General features: G+C 40.1%; 2 protein-coding genes across 4 annotated transcripts; both read right to left on the bottom strand.

The window, feature by feature from the left end:
• Positions 1-2,470: 2,470 nt before the first annotated feature.
• cidec (cell death inducing DFFA like effector c) lies at positions 2,471-10,094 on the bottom strand. 3 transcript variants are annotated; one of them, XM_047346666.1, is made up of 7 exons: positions 9,746-10,094; positions 8,231-8,299; positions 7,977-8,130; positions 6,201-6,350; positions 5,827-6,017; positions 3,291-3,478; positions 2,471-2,875 (listed from the first exon to the last, which is right to left on the bottom strand). In XM_047346666.1, exons 1-6 carry the CDS (start codon positions 9,763-9,765, stop codon positions 3,298-3,300), a joined length of 765 nt encoding a protein of 254 aa, XP_047202622.1. In that variant the 5' UTR covers positions 9,766-10,094; the 3' UTR covers positions 2,471-2,875; positions 3,291-3,297. The 3 variants fall into 3 exon arrangements, with proteins under 3 accessions (XP_047202622.1, XP_047202621.1, XP_047202623.1); XM_047346665.1 differs by having other exon boundaries at positions 2,471-3,478; positions 9,746-10,093; XM_047346667.1 differs by lacking the exon at positions 9,746-10,094 and adding an exon at positions 8,483-8,648 and having other exon boundaries at positions 2,471-3,478.
• A 2,317-nt stretch (positions 10,095-12,411) lies between these two features.
• LOC124856407 (urocortin-3-like) lies at positions 12,412-15,010 on the bottom strand. The gene has a single exon (XM_047346786.1). The coding sequence runs from the start codon at positions 14,194-14,196 to the stop codon at positions 13,819-13,821; it is 378 nt and encodes a 125-aa protein (XP_047202742.1). The 5' UTR covers positions 14,197-15,010; the 3' UTR covers positions 12,412-13,818.
• Positions 15,011-19,278: the final 4,268 nt, after the last annotated feature.

Raw genomic sequence — 19,278 nt, 5'->3', positions numbered from 1 at the left:
CTAACTGCTTCCAGGGCACACTGACAGCACTCTTACACAAAGAAGCTTCCAGAATCTTTTTGGAACAAAACTTATAGGAATAGTTTTACTGCACTTTACTTTTTACTTCTACTTGAGTCACCACTATTATTGGTCTGATCCAGAACAGTGATAAGTCTGCAAACTGACAGGTGGATCAGCTGGTCCACTGGTGCCCTCAGAACCACCCAGAGCATAACCGCTCAAAACTGGGAAGATGACTAGGGACCTCCAGAGAACACCCCCCACACTGCCTCTCCTCAGCATCCTCAACAACACTGTGTTTAGTGAGGATCACTTCCGGTTTCTGTGAACCACCCTTTCTTGGGACCTAAGGTGGTCCTCACACATTGACACTGTTCAGAAGAAGGCCCAGCAGAGACTATACTCCTTCCTGTAAACCTTCCACAAGAACTGCTGGTCATCTTCTACACTGTCATTATTCAGTCTGTCCTGTGTTTCTCCACCACTGTGTGGGTTAGCTGATCCACACAACAGGACAGGTCCAGACTGTTATGAACAATTATGTCTGCAGAGAGGATCATCTGGGCTGACCTTCCCCCTACTTATACAGGTTTAGGGTCAGGAAAAGGGCAGCTAACATCTCAGCAGATCCCACACATCCTGGACATAAAACTATTTACACTTTTACATTCAAGTGCACTACACAGAACTAATGGCAAAAACCAGCTGGCAACGACAGCTGATGAACACCTCATAGCCAGACAAGTCTGCCACTCTACAACGAAATAAAATAAGCATTTTTGCTCTATCAAAACCTGCCTCTTTTCCTTTTCCTTATATACACACACTGTGTGTGTGTGTACAAGTAGCATAAATAAAAGGCAGTACATATACATACATGTACATACTTGTTCCTTTATTTTATTTCCTCTAAAGTTTATGTACACTACACATCTGTACGCTGTGAGTTCTTGAAACCAAAGTGAAATTCCTTGCTTGTGCACTCAGTCATGGCCGATAAAACTGATTCCGGAGTTCAGGCTACTCTACCCACCTTTAGTTACCTCACTGATTGAAGAACAAACATATTTTAACCAAAAATGCAGCAGATACAGAGACACCTACACAGTTTAAGTCCAAGTGAGATTTCTTATTTGAACATAAGACTCTGACAGGGCTGCCCTTTGTCACCGGTCCTGTTCATAACTTTTATGGACAGGATTTCTAGAAGCAGCCAAGGGCCGGAGGGGGTCTGGTTTGGGGACCAGAGGATTTCGTCTCTTCTTTTTGCGGATGACGTGGTCCTGCTGGCCCCCTCTAGCCAAGCCCTACAGCATGCACTGGGGCGGTTCGCAGCCGAGTGTGAAGCGGCTGGGATGAAGATCAGCTCCTCCAAGTCCGAGGCCATGGTTCTCAACCGGAAAAGGGTGGCTTGTCCTCTTCAGGTTGGAGGGGAGTTCCTGCCTCAAGTGGAGGAGTTTAAGTATCTCGGGGTCTTGTTCACAAGTGAGGGAAGAATGGAGCGGGAGATCGACAGATGGATTGGTGCAGCTGCCACAGTAATGTGGGCGCTGTGCCGGTCCGTTGTGATGAAGAGAGAGCTGAGCCGAAAAGCGAAGCTCTCGATTTACCAGTCGGTCTACATTCCTACCCTATGGCCTTGAACTTTGGGTCATGACCGAAAGAACGAGATACCGGATACAAGCGACTGAAATGAGCTTCCTCCGTAGGGTGGCCGGGCACTCCCTTAGAGATAGGGTGAGGAGCTCGGCCATCCGGGAGGGGCTCGGAGTAGAGCCGCTGCTTCTCCACATCGAGAGGAGCCAGTTGAGGTGGCTCGGGCATCTATACCGGATGCCTCCTGGACGCCTTCCTCGGGAGGTGTTCCAGGCACGTCCCACCGGGAGGAGACCCAGGGGACGGCCCAGGACACGCTGGAGGGACTATGTCTCTCGGCTGGCCTGGGAACGCCATGGGAGGAGCTGGAGGAGGTGTCTGGGGAGAGGGATGACTGGGTGTCTCTGCTGAGTCTGCTGCCCCCGCGACCCGGTCCCGGATAAAGCAGAAGACGACGAGTGCGAGTACATAAGGACCATTGTTCCAATGTTATTTTCATTCGGCTGAACTATATAATCAGTTATAATCAGTTACTCAATACTTCAGGTGTCTTTTAGCAAATACTGTTTCACTCTAGCATTTTTTAATGACTACTTTCTACCAGAATAAAAGTATTGCAACTCTTGAATAAATTTTGTGCACCTCTACGCACCTTTGCTTACAGCAAACTGTTTTATCATTTTGAGCTAGCAACTGCTGTTACAGAACAGGCTCCTGGAAATCTCTTAATTCTCTAAAGCATATACATGGAGACTGTTTAATGCTTCCTACTATTACAATATTTTAAAGACCATTTTAAATGTGAACTGTCACCCATATGGTGTGGAATTTGCCTAGATTTAAATGACCAACCAAGGAAGGAAAAACAAAATTAAATCTTCTCATTTTTTTGTTTTATTAGTTCTTGAACAGAAATCCAAATAGGCTAAAACTAATATTGGTAGGTCAGAGCTACAAAAGATAACTTAAAATACAGTTTAGACTGGAAAAAAACAAAACAAAAAAAAAATGGTCAATAACATGAAAGCGAGCCACATTTGCAAAAACTAATGAGTTTGACATTTATCTTTTTCTGGACAACCAGTTTTGTGAAAATGTGTCCTGCTTCATCTGCTACCTTCCTGCAAAGTGGCGCTTCCATCTGTAGCTGTAACCAGCATCTCTCCGTTTAATGGCTCCCTGCCTCCCTCCCGTCGCCTCCTGCAGCTGCCGACCATTCCCTGTATTCCTTCATCCCCTTCTTCTTCTGGTTTTCTGAGACAGAGGCAGGCTGCAGCTGACAAGACAGTACAGACCAGGCGACAATTAGGGAAGCGTGGGAGAGACAACTGAACCTGTTGCCAATTACAGTGACTATGATCTGGAACCACATATAAAGCCTGATTAATGGACTCCCAGAGCACAGCAAAACTCACTGGAGAATTTACTCTGTTCAGAGCTCGACTGGCAGGCACAGAGGAATAAAACAAGGTGCTTTTATTTATTATGTTTCCGTGGGAACAAGTTACAAAGTAAAAGTGCATTCTAAGGAACAACCTGTCAACTTCAACATTCACACAAACTGTAAGACAAAAAAAAAAAAAAAATTAGAAGGTATGACACAGTAAACTAACCAGATACAAACTGCTCAAGGTGTGACATCTACACTGTGACCTAAATCTAGGAGAAGACACGTCTACTTTTATCTTTACAGCATCATCAGTAGGAGATCTTTCCCAGCAGCATGCTCTGAAGCTGCCTGATCCTGCTCTCCTGCGGCAGCGCTAGCCTCTTCTCAGCCTGCTCCTCTTCCTCCAGCAGCTGCTCGATGTAGCAGGAGGAGCCCAGCAGGATGTGGCCTGTGGCCTGCATAGAGAAGATGGTCCATCGAAGAGCCTCCCTGTGGGCACAGAGCAAAGGCAGAATGAGGAGAACAGGCAGAAATAGTCCCATCCCTGTGCAGAGGCAGAAATATACCACTGATGCAACGTGACATATATACACAGTATGTAGTGGTTTAGTGCAGATTAATATACACCAAGAGCAACCAAGAAAACAGTCTAACCTTTATGCCCAAACTAATACAAAGGTTTGCACAAGTATTTACAGCCCTTAAACATTTCCATGTTTGTCAGGTTATGCGTTTTATGTGACTTTGGTGCTTTTGTATTTAGCACCATCACTCTCCAATACATTTTAGAACCACCTTTCACTGAAGTTACAGCAACAAAACTTTGGGTTACATCTCCATTAGCTTTGCACATATAAAGCCTGATATTTTTTGTTCAATCTTTGTAAAAGAGCTCATGCTCAGATGGATGTAGAGAATAGATGAACAGAAGTTTACAAATCTTGGAATTAGGTCTAAACTTTGACTGGGCCATTCTAACATAAACATTCTTAAACTTAAACCATTCCATGGTTGCTCTAGCTTCGTGATTACAATCATTGAGCTGCTGGAAGGTGAATCTCCAAAATCTTTTGCATCCCTTGCACACTGTTTTTTTTTTTCTGTTTATTTCCCAGAAACTTCAACAAACTACCCTGTCAATGCTGATGAAAAGCATCTTCACCATGTTTTATTGAGGGGTTTGATGCATTTATAGTGATGTGCAGTGCAATTTGTCAGCAACAGTTTTTCCATTTACGCCAAATAGTATAAATATTTATCTCGAGACCACAGCACCTTCTTCCAAAGGTTTGCAGTCTCCCCATCAAGGCTTGTGGCAAACTGCCAACAGGTCAGCTGATTGCTTTCTTTAAACTTCTCCAACTTTATCTCTGACCTACCTGCTGTGTTCCTTGGGCTTCATGTTTGTTCATTATTGTTCTCTAGTAAATCTCTGAGGCCTTCACAGAGCAGCTGTATTCATACTGAGGTTACAATACATACATTTAGACTAATTTTACTTAATAGACGTTTGAAGGCAACTCCTTGCATTTAATTTTATTAAGGAATAACAGAGTAAAGGGAGTTGAATATAAAACAGGTCCCAGTTTTCAGATTTGCATTTCTAAACATAGTATAAGCTGTTTATTCTTCCTCCCATATCACAAGTATGCACTACTTTATTAGTCTACAACATAAAATCTCAATAAAATATTGTTCAATAAAGTTTGTCATAAGGTGGAAAACAATGGGGGTATGAATTCCTGCAAGGTACTGTAAAGAAGATCAAAACCATTCTTAGCATCAACCGTGGTTCATAAACTGCTGTCTTTTGAACAGCAGTATGAGTATCATATTTGATGAGTCTGCAAATCATAATCCTCTTTGGCCCAGGCTCTGTATCAAAACAGAAAACCAGCCGATCTCAGCAACGATGACATAACGCCTCAAAATTAATTCCACTAAAATCTGACCTTAGCTCTTCTGTGAGCTCACCATGTTGCAGCCAACAGAGAAGGGGCAAATAATAAATTCCTGTTTTCCATTTCAGGTGCATTTAACAATCCTGGAAATTAGTTCTTAGGGAAATTAAGAAAAGGTCACTGAAACATAGATTGAAAGGAGAAAAAAATTTTCATAACACAAGTTTGTCATTTGTAGATGCGAATTCAACCGTTTTTTATAGAAAGGTTTTCCAGTCAAAACCAGAGTCTAAATTGACTTAGTTCCATAATAGTTCAATTTAAAAAAGGGCAGGGAGAAAGTTGTGGAGAAGCTAAAACCAGGGGTAACATACACAGCAATATCCCAAGTGAATGCAGCTCTATTTAATCCATCTAAAGATGAAAAAATTATGGCACAACAGCAAGAAAATAAGACATCCTGTCTCAGTTTGCCACAAGACATGTAGGACAAACAGCAAACATGTGGACGAAGCTCTTAGGCAAGATGAGATCAAAACCAAACATTTGGGAGTAAACTTGAAACGTGTGGCAGAAAACTGTGGCAAAAAACACAGATCACCTTTGTTATAGGTCATCAGAGTTATAGTGAAAGATGGTAATGACAGCATCATGTCATGGGGATTTGTTTTTGCCCCCAGCAACAGGGAAGCTGGTCATAGATGATCAGACTGGAGCTAAATACTAGGTGATCCTAATGAAATTGGTCAGCTAATCACCTAGCATCACCCATATTAAACGAACTGAACTCCCCGTTTTATTTTTTTATATAAAAAGGAGTATAAATAGATTGATCAGTCCACCAGTCCTGCACACGCCAACTGGAAGCCTTCTTCTATACCTGCATTATTCAAAAAGACAAAAGCCTCAGATGTACAATTAAGAGGCTTTACTCACTTGAGCATCTTTTTGGCTGCGTAGCATCGTAGGTCATAGGACACAGTGTAAGCACCGTACAGCGTTGCTTTCACGTTCAGGCAGCCAATGAAATCTTTTGGGTTGTTTTTGTAGAGGTCGAAAGTCAGCTTGGCCACATCTGTGCGGTGTTGTTGCCAGCACTCGATGGACTGAAGTCTGGTGGGGTTGTTCTGTAAAGCGACAGGAGGGGATTCATAAGTGTAGTCATATTGTTGGAAGAACATGTTTGCAGAAGCAGCCTATGCTCAGACACTTGGAGCACAAGACAATCAGCGTGTTGAGAGAACAGCGCTGAGCATTGGATAAATTGATGAAGAGTGCCATCTAGTGGTTACCGCGAACAAGAGCCTTACAGGATGTGGAGTCCACTTCTGTCCCTTCTCCAAGACCATGAGAACTGTGTTCTCCTGCAGTGTTTGGAAGAACTCCTCAGTTTCCACGCCGGTGCCATCCTCATCCAGAACCAAGGTGCTGATGCACTGTAGACTGAAAGAGTCACTGACCTGGTGCAGCAAAGAAAAAGAAAAAAAAATTGAGATTTCAGTCAACCTAATGAAAAACAAAAACAAAACAAAAATACAAAATTATGATACTAGACATTAACATTTGGAGCAATACTGATAAATGCATCACATGGCCTTCAAATTCAGAAGGTCTTTTTGTTTCATGGGCCTGAAATTTACATGTTTTCAAACTTTTTTGTTTGGTGTGCATTTATCTTCAGCCCTCTTTACTATGATAGCACTAAATAAAATGTATTTCAACCAACTGGTTTCAGAAATCTACTTGGTAAACAGAGTCCACCTGTGTGTAATTTAATCCCAGTTAAAATACAGCTGTCCTTTGAAGGCTTCAGAGGTTTGTAAGAACACTACTAAACAAAATTTATGAAGTCCGAGAAAAGTTGGGGAGAAGCATGAGGAAAGCCAGTGTAAAGTGTAAGGCAGGGTTAGGTAAAATAGTAAAAAAGAAAACTCCCACCCTTTTTACATCTTACAGATTCCTGTTTAATCTATCATCTGAAAAAGAATCTGGCACAACCGCAAACCTACCAAGACATGCACCTAAACTGACAGGACAGGCAACAAGAAAGTTAATCAGAGAAGGAGCCTATAGGCCAAAGAAGTCTCTGCAGAGATCAGGGGCTCAGGTGAGAAATGAGTGGTTTTGGAATGAGCCATGAACTCTACAAATTTGTTTTATTTACAAATAGAAAGAACAATGAACAAAGTGTGGCACAAGACAAAAGGACACAGCAAGCATGAAAAAGGATACTCTGACTAGATAAGAAACAAAATTGCTGGCCTACGTGTAAAACAGTGTGGGGCAAAAAACTAAGACAACACCCCCACAGTAAACACATGGTGGTGGCAGCATGATGCTATGGAGATTCCTTTATTCAGCAGTGATAGGGAAGCCAGCTAGAGTTGATTGAAATGGATAACGCTAAATACAGGGCAGTCCTGGAAAAACCCTGTTAAAAGACTTGTGACGAAGGTTCATCTACCAGGGGGACAGAAACCCAAATTTTACAACCAGAAGTACAGTAGAATGATTATATATATAAAAAAAAAAACAGATCAAAATTTAGGCTGATATTGATATCCGATATTATCTACCCTTTTAACAATGAAAAAACAACCAGACGTCTACATTACTTCTCAGCTCAGTTAAACACTCCATAATCCGGCGCTGCGTTACAAGCACTGCCACATGTCCAACCCCCTCCCTTCCCGAAACACATACGGCAAGAAGATGAAAATGTATACCGGTTATTAATATGGGCCAAGTTATATCTTATCGAACTGATGTTAAAAATTTTGTAATATTGGCCAATACCGATGTGAATGCCGATATATTGGGCATTCCTAGTTTAGTTTAAAGCATACGCATGCATTGGAATGGTCTAGTCAAAGTCCAGACTTATATACTGATATTCATTCATAAAAATAAATTTGGACACCATGTGTGAGGTTTCCTTCACAATCATGTGCTACTATGTTTTGGTCCATAATTTCCAATCTAGACACTACACAGCACCACAGGCTTAACAGCACCAGTCTTGCCTTGGTGCTGTTAAGCCTCGTTATACAAGCTACAGCTTGCATTTAACTTTTCTGTCTTCTCACCTTATTCGTCAGGTCCAGCAGTGTCTCTGCCATTATCCCTTTCTTTGCGCTGCGGTCTGCATTCGTTACCCTGAAGGGCTTTGGTCGAGGAGTTCGGCCAGAGAGGAGCTGGGAGGTCATGGAGGCGCTGGCTGAAACCCTTGATGTCACAACCCTACAGGAACACAAAAGGTCCTAGTTAAAACTTGTTGCTTGAACTTCCTTAGAATACTGAGGTGGCTTCATCGTGTGAACTAATGGAACACAGCTCTTACTTTGACAGGGAGGATGGAGTCAGAAGGCTGAGAGACTTCATGGCATAATCCATGTGAGAGGAAGTAGACCTGCATTTAAAAAGGCAGCATTTGTTTCACATCTACTCTTTCAATGTGAGTTAAAATATTTCTAAAAGCAAATGGCAACATCTCAAACTAGTAACTCAACATTATAAATGAAATCAAGCAAAATGAAATGTGTAGGTTTTCGGACTCCCCGAAATCCATTCCTCAATAAATGCCACGTCTCACATTTAGACAAATTTGACTCGTCACCAGCAGCTGTCCTCGGTTTTCTCTTAAGGTTTTCCTTCCAGAAGCTGCTTTCTTCTTCCAATGCTGATCCAAGCTCAGTAACACCCATCAACCACAGAACTAACGCACACAGACGCGCGCCTTCTTTTCCATGTTTCTTGCAACACTCGGTCACTGAACTTTATGCTGATGACTGTTGAGCTGGTGTCGAGTCATCAGCTTTATTGAGAAATTCTCCACAGACACTCCCACTGACTTTAGAACACACTTTGACCCAGTAACAAACTGAGGCTCTTACTGGGTTCAGCCACCCAAACAGGAAAATACACATTTAAATAATTAAAAACTGAATAAAATGTGTCAGAGTATATATCATTTAGAAAGGCTAAATTAAAAACATGTTTTTGTCTTTGCAATGCTTAGTAGGTTAGAATATCGCCGGTGTCATGCATTAAAACAGCACTGCTTACAAATAATATATTTGGATGCTTTGATGGACTTTCACTTAAAGCCAACATCTGCTATAGAGCTTCATGACCATGATCCTAAAGCCCAGGAAAAGACAATAGAGAAAAATGTAGCTTTATTGTGATAGATATTGTCACCACTGTATTGAACGATGTTTCTATTCTCTATAGGACTCTGGGTTACTTTCAACTGCATGAGATGTGCTTTACTAATAAAATGTGAGTGGTGACAAACTGACTTGATGAGGATCTTGTTTCAGGTCTGAATTTATTTTAGGAACTCGGATTTAAAGTGTGGGCTCAACATCTGCAAAAAAAATTTAACAATTCTGACCTGTTTTCCTTTATAGACTTCCAACGTAACGTATAATGGTGCTGATTGTTTGCTGTGTCAGAGGTCAAGCAGACATTTACAGTGAGGATTATGGGATGGATACATTTTCCACATTAGGTCATAGTTTAAGTGTACAGCTGGCTCAGCAGATTTAGACAAGGTGAGTTCAGATCACCGGTTAAATCATCATGGTACACGTGGAGAAGGTGGACACATAAATATATAAAAAGGTTTTACAGTGGAAATTATTAGTAAGAGAAAACTTGGTCTACGTTCACGGCACATTCTGCTAATATTTTGCCAAACCAAACAGGAACATCCAAAAAGACGGGCTTACACCAGATGAAACATTTCGGCAGAGCAGGGTGATGAAGAAAGATTAGAACACAAGAAAGTCCTAAAAACGCAAGAGAATGTTAGAAAATTACTTTAAAAAGTCGGCCAAACATTTAAACTTACTTTTCTTGGGTGCTGCTCATGTGAAGAAGCTCTTCCAAACGAGCTTGCCTCTAGGTCCGCACCATTTACACACCAGCGCAGGTTTGCGGCTCTTCGAGTAGGCGGAGTCTTCAGGCTCGCTTGAATTGACGCATCAGGTTACAAACACAACACCCCGTTTTCAGTGCCAAGCAACAATGGACATAAATGTAGAAAAACAAAGTCTATGAAGCTGTAACCATTTAGGTTATTTATTTCCTTTTTTGTAGCATGTTCTTTGTTAATAATTGATGACACAATATTCCTTCTTTGTTCGGAGAGTTCACGTCTGTTTCAACGCCGTCTCCCTCCCGGTCTCATCGCCTACTGCTGGCCTCTGGGCCGGTATTTAGAGAATGAGCGGTTCCTTCCCTGTCCCGATCAAGAATCAACACCTGGACTGAATCAATTAAAGATGACTGTTAGTCTGTAGTTTTCTCCGTATGCTTGATTATTATTTCTTAAACATACATATAGGGTTTGTACTTCCATAAAATTAGAAGTACCAAAATATATTTTGACAGAAATTTTGGATGTTGGTGCATATTGTGCTGTTCTCTCGTATTCTCATAAATGATATGTTGCATTAAAGGTTGGGGGAGTGCTTAGAAACCTAATATTGGCCTAGTATATTAGCTAAATAAGAGCTATTTCATTTTTTTTTATAAAGTACTGAAATAAATTAAATCATTCAAAATCATTCATTTAAGACACATAGGTGCTCTGATTGCATTTCCAGGCATTTTAAGGCTCAGTCTTTTGAAAAATGCATAGTTATTTAATTTTAACTTTGAATTGTTCTGTTTTATATGCATTGCCCAAGCACATTACAGCACTAAAACATGCACTTGGGACATCATTGGTCTGAGTGATTTTCCTGCATTTATACCAGCTGCTGTTACAGAACAGTTCTTGTTCAGATCAGTCAGTCAAGAAATTGTGAAACTAAAGAGGCCATGTAAGCAGAGTGGTGTCTCAGAGGACACTTGTTAAATAAATTGGCAGAGCTTCTAGTTAAATCTTTGCTGTGGCAACTGTGTTATGAACATTGGTGTGAGTCTGTTCTATAACAATGAGCAATGAACTGAGTTCCATACTGACCTGACCTTTAAACTTTCATTTAAAAGGTGGGTATGAACCCATATGGATTTTCTAGTCAAATTTTATTTTGTCTGCACTACCTTCTGCAGACTCCTATATGAACATTTTAATTCACTGAGGCTGTGAGATTTTTATGATTCAGCCTATTGATTGCGAGAAAGGGAAGATGTCATATCCCAATAAAATGGACTACCACAAAGTAGTGCATAACTCTGCAGCGGAAAGATAATGATACAAGATTTAAAAAATATATATGTAGAAATCTAAAAACTGTGACAAGCATTTATATTCAGCTCTATTTACTATTACTCAGGCAATCTGGCCTTTATGGAAGAGTGACAAGAAGAAGGTGCTCTGATCAGATGAGAGAAAATTTTTACTTCCTGACCTACATGTAAAATGGTATGTGTCACGGAGAACTAACGCTGCAAATGCCCTTGAACACACCCTCCAGTGAAGCACGGTGGTAGCCGCATCATGCTACGGGAATACTGTTAGATTTAATGTGAAGATGGATGGAGCTGAAAACAGGGCTATCTTGAAAGAAAACCTGTTAGATGCGGATGTTCACTTTTCAGCAGGACAATGACCCTAAACAAATAGCCAGAGCTACAATGGAATGGTTTAGATCAAAGGATTTGTTGTCAGAAATGACCTAGTCAAAGTAAAGACCTAAATACAATTGTGAATCTTGCTGATCACAGATGTTTTCCATCCAATCTGACTGACCTTCACTTATATTACAAATAATATTGGGCAAAAAGTAAATAAGAATAAAGAAAATATTCTTTCGATGTGCTAAGCTGTTTCACACATACCCCTAAAAGACTTGTATCTCTAATCACAGCAAAGAATGGTTTTCCAAAGTATTAATGTAAGGGGGATAAATACCTGCACACAGCACTTTCAGAACATTTGAAAACAATGCATCATTTTCCTTTCACTTCCCAACTCTGTGTTGGTCTATCACTTAGAATCCCATTCAAATAAACTAATGTCTACAGGGTGTGACAACGAGGAACCGTATCTTTGCTCACGAGTGTTTTAGTTTACTTTTTCAGTTCTATGAACTGCAGAATATTAATCCATTATATTTACATCCTCTTTCTCCATAAATAAAGCTGCAGTACTCTAAAATGAAATAATTCAATTCCACGGCCAGCTTAAAACAGAACAAGTTAAACATGAATCAGATGAGCAGCTTGCTTCCCCCTGTTGCTTCAAATCTTCTGCTCAGTGCAGGAGCACAGATGACTCATCCCCGCAGATATTCGCCTAATCAAGAGTAGATAATGCATCTAACTTAAAATAGCTGCGGCATGTTGGCCAAATGTATGAAGTATTAATCAACAAAGGTCCACAGAAAGCACCTGTTCTTCTCTCAGAGGTCAATATCCTGCCCACGCCTTTGTCCTGCTATCACACATCAGATACTGCTGTGGGTGACGCAGGCTCATTCAGTCGGGCTTTTACGGGCTGCTGATGCTTGTAATTACACTAAGCATGACCGATATCAACACTGAAATGAATTAGACTTGAGGAGGAACCATGATCATCACATTGGATTTAATTGAACAACTTTTTCCTTCAACTTAAGATCACACATGCAAACACAAGAGACGCAGTTTCCCACCACAGTGCATGGCCCGGTGGCGGGTAATGTTTCTAACAAAACGCCAGCCTCTTCCACCAATGTTTACACGGTTTGGAGCATCATGTGCATGTGACTTATTTACATCAATCTGTGAGAATATTTGGATTCCAAAGTCACTTCAGGAAGTGAAGTTTAAGTTATTTAGCACAAGTAGAAAATGTTGAATAGAACAAACACTGATCTTAATGACAGGTTTTACCTAGTTTGAAACAAAGATCTATGTCACAAAGTCTCATTTTAGATTTTCCCAGAGCCGGCCCAAGGTTGTATAGGGCCTTGAGCAGAATTTGATTCGGGGGGTCTACTTCCTGTCAAGCCCATCAACAACCAGCCATTAGTAACAGAGTTTCAATACAGATTTGGTAGGGAAGGAGGGGCATGTATATTTACATCTAGCACAGTGGTGTCTAAAGTGTGATCCTGGGGCCATGTGAATGATTTTACTTTAGAAAGATTTATGAGGCTCGTGACCAAAATTCAAGGACGGTTTAAATTTGGCCCCCAAGCACAGGCGGTTGATGCAGATTGCCTTTGTTTTTAATTTTTTTATTTTTAGCGTAGAATTTTCAAAAACATTGCAGAGAAATCTTAAAATCTTATTTAAATGGAAAATTTTGGGTATGACACAGATTAGTGATTGTTTATTAACCCTGTTTTTTGCTTTTATTGCATTTGTTAAGTTTAATCTAAAAGCAGACTTGGGCCCAACTATTCATCAGACTAGAGTGAGCCATATCCTGTTCCTGCAGCTGAGAATACTGTGATCATTTTGATGATCTAATTCTACAATGATCCTTTTTCTACAAAAATCTGACTTTCATATTGTTCACATTGTTCATATCATTCAATAGGTTATTGTTGAGGAGGTGAAAAAAATTTGAGTAAAATTATTCCCATTTAAAAAAAACAAAAAACATTTTTGGGTCTACCCGTACAGCTAAAATAAATATTTGGGCCTTCATGGCAGAAATGTTGAACTGCACTGCACTACTTATTTACAATTGAAATAAAATAATAAACAAAATTAAATGGTCATAAGAAAACAATGTTTAAATCTAAAATGTATTTTGAATTTGGATTTTGAATTTACATTTGAATATTTTTTAAGTCTCAAACTGTCTGAGCAGACATAAGAGTATACTAATTGTTAATATTTAAAAATGAAATTTAAGACCTGTGTTCTCTTTGCAAATAAAAGCTTTCTGGGGGCACCCCTGATGGTTTTGAAGCCTTAGCTGCAGCTTTATTTGCCTATGTCTTGGGCCGGCTCTGGATCCCCCCCCCCCCCCCCCGGCTATGTTCATTTCCTCTTGCCTATTCTTGCCATGAGTTCTGCATTGGCCGCTGCTTTGGTCCTCATGTCCTGGTTCTTGGCGAGGTCTATGAGGACGCTGAGGATGCTGGTGGGGACATCCAGGGAAAGGGCGAAGCGGGAGCCCTGCTGAGCTCTCTTGGGCACCCGGGAAGCTGGGCGTGGGGCTCTTGCCTGCCTGAGTACCAGGTGATGCTCTGAGCGGAGCAGTGAGTTCAACACACCGTTGCGGTTCAGGATGTCGACGGCCAGGATGTCTCTTTGTGTGTCCTCGTCAAGCTGGGCGAGGGATGGGCGGCTCATCTGGCTCTGAACACACCAAGGCAGCAGCAGAGCCAGGCAGAAACACACACTCACACTCCTCATGGTCAGCAATTTCTGCAAAGAGAGAACTGTATCCAAATTACACAGCCGGGACACTGCAGAGTATCAGTAGATGAAGATTTGCAAGAGAAAAGTTGGGATTGTTGCTAAAGAAGGATCCCTCATTATTCTCTGGATGTTTTTTAAATGATTTTATTCTTATCTTAAAATTTCAGCAGACTGTGTATTTTTGGGTGAAATTTATTTTTTGATGTTTTTGTTCCTTCGAGTCTTTCACATCTGAAACGGCAACTCTGTGTTCCTTCTGTACTTTTTGTGCAATTTGTATTGTTTGTTTTTTTCCCCATTGCCTGCTGCTGAAATTCCTTTAAAGTTTCATTATTTTTTCATTTACCTGTAAATCTACCAGATTTCATAGATAAGAGGGGAAATAATAAGCAACCTTTTACAGCTTTTGTTTTTTTTATTTGTATATATTGAATAAGAGGAAGAAGCACTTTTTTTAGAGTAAGAGATTTCAGTTGCTAAAACTGCCATTTGAAAGGTTAAAATTGCAGAAAAGTTGTTAATACTTCTTAAAAATGCCATTCATTTATAAAAAAAATATGTTGATACATAATATTTCTATGAAAAGCTTTTAAGGGGACCATTTTATTTGTGTCGAATGAGAACAGGAGGGTTTAAAAAAAGTTTTAAAAAATTGGATTTGTGACAAAAGCATACCTTACAATATGGAGGAGCATTCACATGTTGCTTTAATGATATTTTTAATGCAAATCATTAAAAACATGAATAACTTTTGTCTAACTTTAATTATGTAGCATTTTCTTCCATTCATAAAGTTTGTGAAAGGTGCTGATAATCAGTACTCACTCAGAAGAGAAGTGTTGATAACTTAACAAAAAGGCACTTGTTGCTCCTCTGGTGGTGATTGCTTCTCTTTGAATCAGCTGTGTGCTCCGTCTTCCGGCTTCTTCCAGCCTGCGCTTCACACGGTCGGATCTTCCTCTGAACTTGCTCGTCCTCAGCCTCTCTGGTCTTCTTCTGAGACACTGCGTCTAACCCCTCTCTGTTTATCTCTTCCATCCTTACACCCGGGTGCCCTCCCCTCATTTCTTTTCATTTCACTTCCTTTGCACTCCAACTGCTGTCATTCTCCTTCTAAAAATAACATGATGCTAATCACAACGGCTTCTTTTTAATTAATTGGATATCTGCTTCAGTTTGGAGTCAACGCACAAAGCCACATCAGGAGTTCAGCATCAATGAGCTGCAGCAGATATATATATATATAATAACTTATCACAGCTGATTTACAGCAAAGATGTGATTTATATTTTGTATTATATAAACAGGAAAAGGGAGGGAACAGAATGATTTAAAATAACTACATATCTATTCATTTTGATCAGCTGTTAAGTGACATTTTTACACATGAATGTGGGAATACTAGTATGTGAGTGTATACCAGCTCTGTGCTTTAAGAGCCAGAAAAACTGCAAAAGTATTCACAGGGCAACACAGAGTAAACAACCGTGCTTACGCCCATTCATACCTAAGGGCAACTGAGAGAGACCAATTAACCTAACAGTCATGTTTTTGGACTCCGGGAGGAAGTCTGAGTACCCAGAGAGAATCCATGCATGCACGGAGGGACTGATGCAAACTCCATGCACAAAGACCCCAGGCCGGGAATCAAACCCAGGACCTTCTTGCTCCAAGGAAACAGTGCTACCAACTATGCCACCCTGCTGTTTAGTCCATCTCATGAAAATAGAAAAGGTATGGCGGCCTCCAAGCCTACCAAGCCATGGTCATGGCCATCCAACCACAAATCAGAGGCTGGGCAATGGGAACATTAATTAAAGAAGCAGCCAAGGGGTCCACGGTAGGAGCAGCAGAGATCATCAGCTCAGGTGGGAGAATTTGTTAACTATTAGCTGTGAACTCCACACATCTGGCCTTTATGGAAGAGTGGCAAGAGGACAGCTGTTGTTTAAATAAGCCTTAAGAAATCTGGTTTACAGTTGGCCACATACATGTAAGGGACACAGTAAACATGTTCAGGAATGTGGCAAATCAGTGTCATGAATCTAACACTGCAACCTCCCACAGTGAAACATGCATGGCAGCATCATGCTGTGGGGAGGCTTTTCTTCAGCAGGGAAGCTGGTCAGTTGATATGAAGAAGGATGTCACATACAATACGATCCTGGAAGGAAACCTGTTATGAGACTGGGGAAGTGGTTCACTTTCCAGCAGGACGACGAGTCTAAATATACAGCCTGAGATGCAATGAAATACTTTAGATAAGAAATTGCCTAGTCAAAGTTTAGACCAAAATACTATTCAGAAGCTGTGACAAGAAATTGCATGTTAGAATGATCCAGTCAAAGTCCATACTTAAATCCAAACATGAACCTTTACCAAGACATGATAAATGCTGTTGACAGACCCAACCAATCTGACTGAGCTCGACTGTAGATGTGCAAAATTGGTATAGACTTACACCAATACACTTGCAACTGCACACCGCACTCTTCAGGTTTTTATTTGTAAAGAAAATACACTGTGTTTTGTTTCTGCCACAAAAATCCTAATATATTAAAGTGACTAACTGCAACATGACAAAATGTGAAAAAGAGGAAGAGGGATGAATACCTTTGCAAAACTATATACATCCAGATGCTGGACACTGATTTCATGGCTTTCTAAATAACAATAAATACATGGAGGCTGGACAATGAAGCGGCAGCAGGGTGAGTCCCGAGGTGAACAAGCAGGAAAAGGAAGAGCCTGCAGGCCCAGAAGAGAGACAACGAAGGCCACCCTGAGTCTTGAGTCACTTCAGGTCCAACCTATCAAAGGACTTTTCTTCATCTAACTAATGATGTGAAGGTTACAAATACAGAACAGGACCAATATTTAGGCCCTGGACGACCAAGGGCTAATCTCAGTAATGTCGAGATTAACCAATAACAGTCATGCAAATGTCAATGCGATGAATAAATGTAGAGGGTTGTACCGGCAGCATGACTGTCATGGACCCAACATGACCCAGTGACCTGAGAAACCCATCATCATATGAAAGATAAAATACGGCAGAGCAGGTTTCATCTTAACCTTTTATGGCAGTTAATTCATTTACTATTAAAATGATTGCACATCATTAATGGTTGTCATTTGATTTTAGAGGAAGTTTTGCAATAAGTAAAATCTGTCAGAAAGTCCTAATGCCTCTTTGTCTTTACTGTAAATAGATTCTTCTTCATTGGAAATAATTTATCTGTATTTTATAACTGACATCTTTTAACATTTTTACACAGGAGAAGAGACACTTCAATCTTATTGTTTTGGAAATGACACAGTAGGCTATTTTATTCTGTGAAGCGTCACATTATGAGAGTATCTTGATTGAATTAGAAAAACAAAAATAACACCCCGGTCAAAATCTACTAGCATTGTAAGTATATAAATCAGGGAAAATATTACTGAAAACAAAAAACCATTAGATGACAGATGGTCATAAAAACAAAAACTACAAAACCTGGAATAAAAATGGAATCACCGTGCTTTCATTAAACTGACTCACAGATTGTTTTAAAACAAGAAGAAAATAATCTGACAAACTCACCTTTACACACACAAAAACCCCAACAAGAAATCAGTTTCTGAAAGACCCACAAAGGTCCAAATGTAAAACTAGGGCCTCAAGCACTTAGCCCCACAATAGTGACACATAAATGGAGCACAAAGTTTGTAGCCACTGAGAATCAAAAGCAAGTGCAGCAAATATACTTTTATTCTCTTTCTACTATTTGATGGAAGAAAAATCAAAGCTACTGAATGCAACCAAATTTGAAGATGTGTAAGAAAAATTGGGATAACTGAAATATAATTTTTCAGTTTCTCTGTTCATGTGGCAATGGCAATACAGAATTACATTGCTTTCTATTCTGTAAAAGTAAAAAAACTGTATAGAAGTTTTCTGGATTTATTACTTTGAATATATATATATATATATTCAAAAATATGTATTCATATTCAAAGTAATATGTAACATGCTAACTGAAAGAGACCTACAGTAGGTCTACTACACACCAACAAACTTGAAAAACAGTTTGATATTTTGAAATGGCTTACACTTTAGTGCTAAATGACTTTGGGTCAACTCACTCCTCTATTTCAAACCCACATCATCATTTTATGCCTCCATATTTCCTGTTCATGCTTATGTACTTTAACTCTGCGTACTTTTCATCTTCATGAATTATGCACATAAAGCAGCGATGAAAAGCCGTAATCTCAGGTATATTTTTTCTGCATATTAATTTCTTATGACTTGGGACCACAACCAATATCCATTAGATGTGGTTACGTTGACACTTATAAGGGAGATAATGATCGATCGTTATATTAAAAAAAACCTCTAGTGACCTCTAGCGGGTGCAAACAACTTATTGGGAGTCATATAACCATATTTCCTTATAGAAGAGTGAGCTTGTTACCTAGATGAAGGCACGCCGTGTTTTTAAGAAGACATAATTAGAAAACCACTTAAATATGATGTAAAACTGTTCTTCTGTACAGTGTTTTAAATGAAAATCCCAGACAAAGTGTTATGATGACCAAAGTTGCCTTCAGTTGTATGAGCATACTAGTGACGCAGGTCCGGCCCTTTCCCACCAGTTGCTATGCACTACTGGTCAACTGGCAGAAAAAAATGCTCACATTTTTCTCCTAATGATAAATTCTAATTTGGGGGTTGGGAGTGCATCGGTAAAACATATCCATGGAGTGGAAAGGAGTCTTATCCACCACTATTATTAAGGTAATAGTATTTTAAAACTACAGTTGGTAAACTATGAGCAACATGTCTGTAAAGCATCAGACTGCAGGCTGGCTGGGTGAACGTGGCTCTAGGGTAAAGCACTTTGAGTGGTCGGTATAATTGGAAGACGCTGTACAAGTTCAGTCCATTTAAAACCTCCCTCGTCACACTGCTCTATTGAAAAGAGGAAGGATAAACTGAAAACTTATGAAATGGCAAAGTGTCTATAGGGCATCACCCAATAGAATAAACAATTTTGCAATTGCAGCAAGAAGGTCCTGGGTTCGATTCCT

This window comes from Girardinichthys multiradiatus, chromosome 20, assembly GCF_021462225.1.
Source record: "Girardinichthys multiradiatus isolate DD_20200921_A chromosome 20, DD_fGirMul_XY1, whole genome shotgun sequence".
Lineage (NCBI taxonomy): Eukaryota > Metazoa > Chordata > Actinopteri > Cyprinodontiformes > Goodeidae > Girardinichthys > Girardinichthys multiradiatus.
This window is presented reverse-complemented; position numbering and strand designations above follow the sequence as displayed.

What these genes read in the sequence shown, in the direction of transcription:
- cidec (XM_047346666.1), bottom strand. Translation starts at nt 9,765, where the DNA reads ATGAGCAGCACCCAAGAAAA. An exon ending in TGCTGGACCTGACGAATAAG is followed by an intron (nt 6,351 to 7,976) that starts GTGAGAAGACAG and finishes TTGCTGCACCAG; the next exon opens with GTCAGTGACTCTTTCAGTCT. An exon ending in GCAGCCAAAAAGATGCTCAA is followed by an intron (nt 3,479 to 5,826) that starts GTGAGTAAAGCC and finishes CTGTGCCCACAG; the next exon opens with GGAGGCTCTTCGATGGACCA.
- LOC124856407 (XM_047346786.1), bottom strand. Translation starts at nt 14,196, where the DNA reads ATGAGGAGTGTGAGTGTGTGTTTCTGCCTGGCTCTGCTGCTGCCTTGG.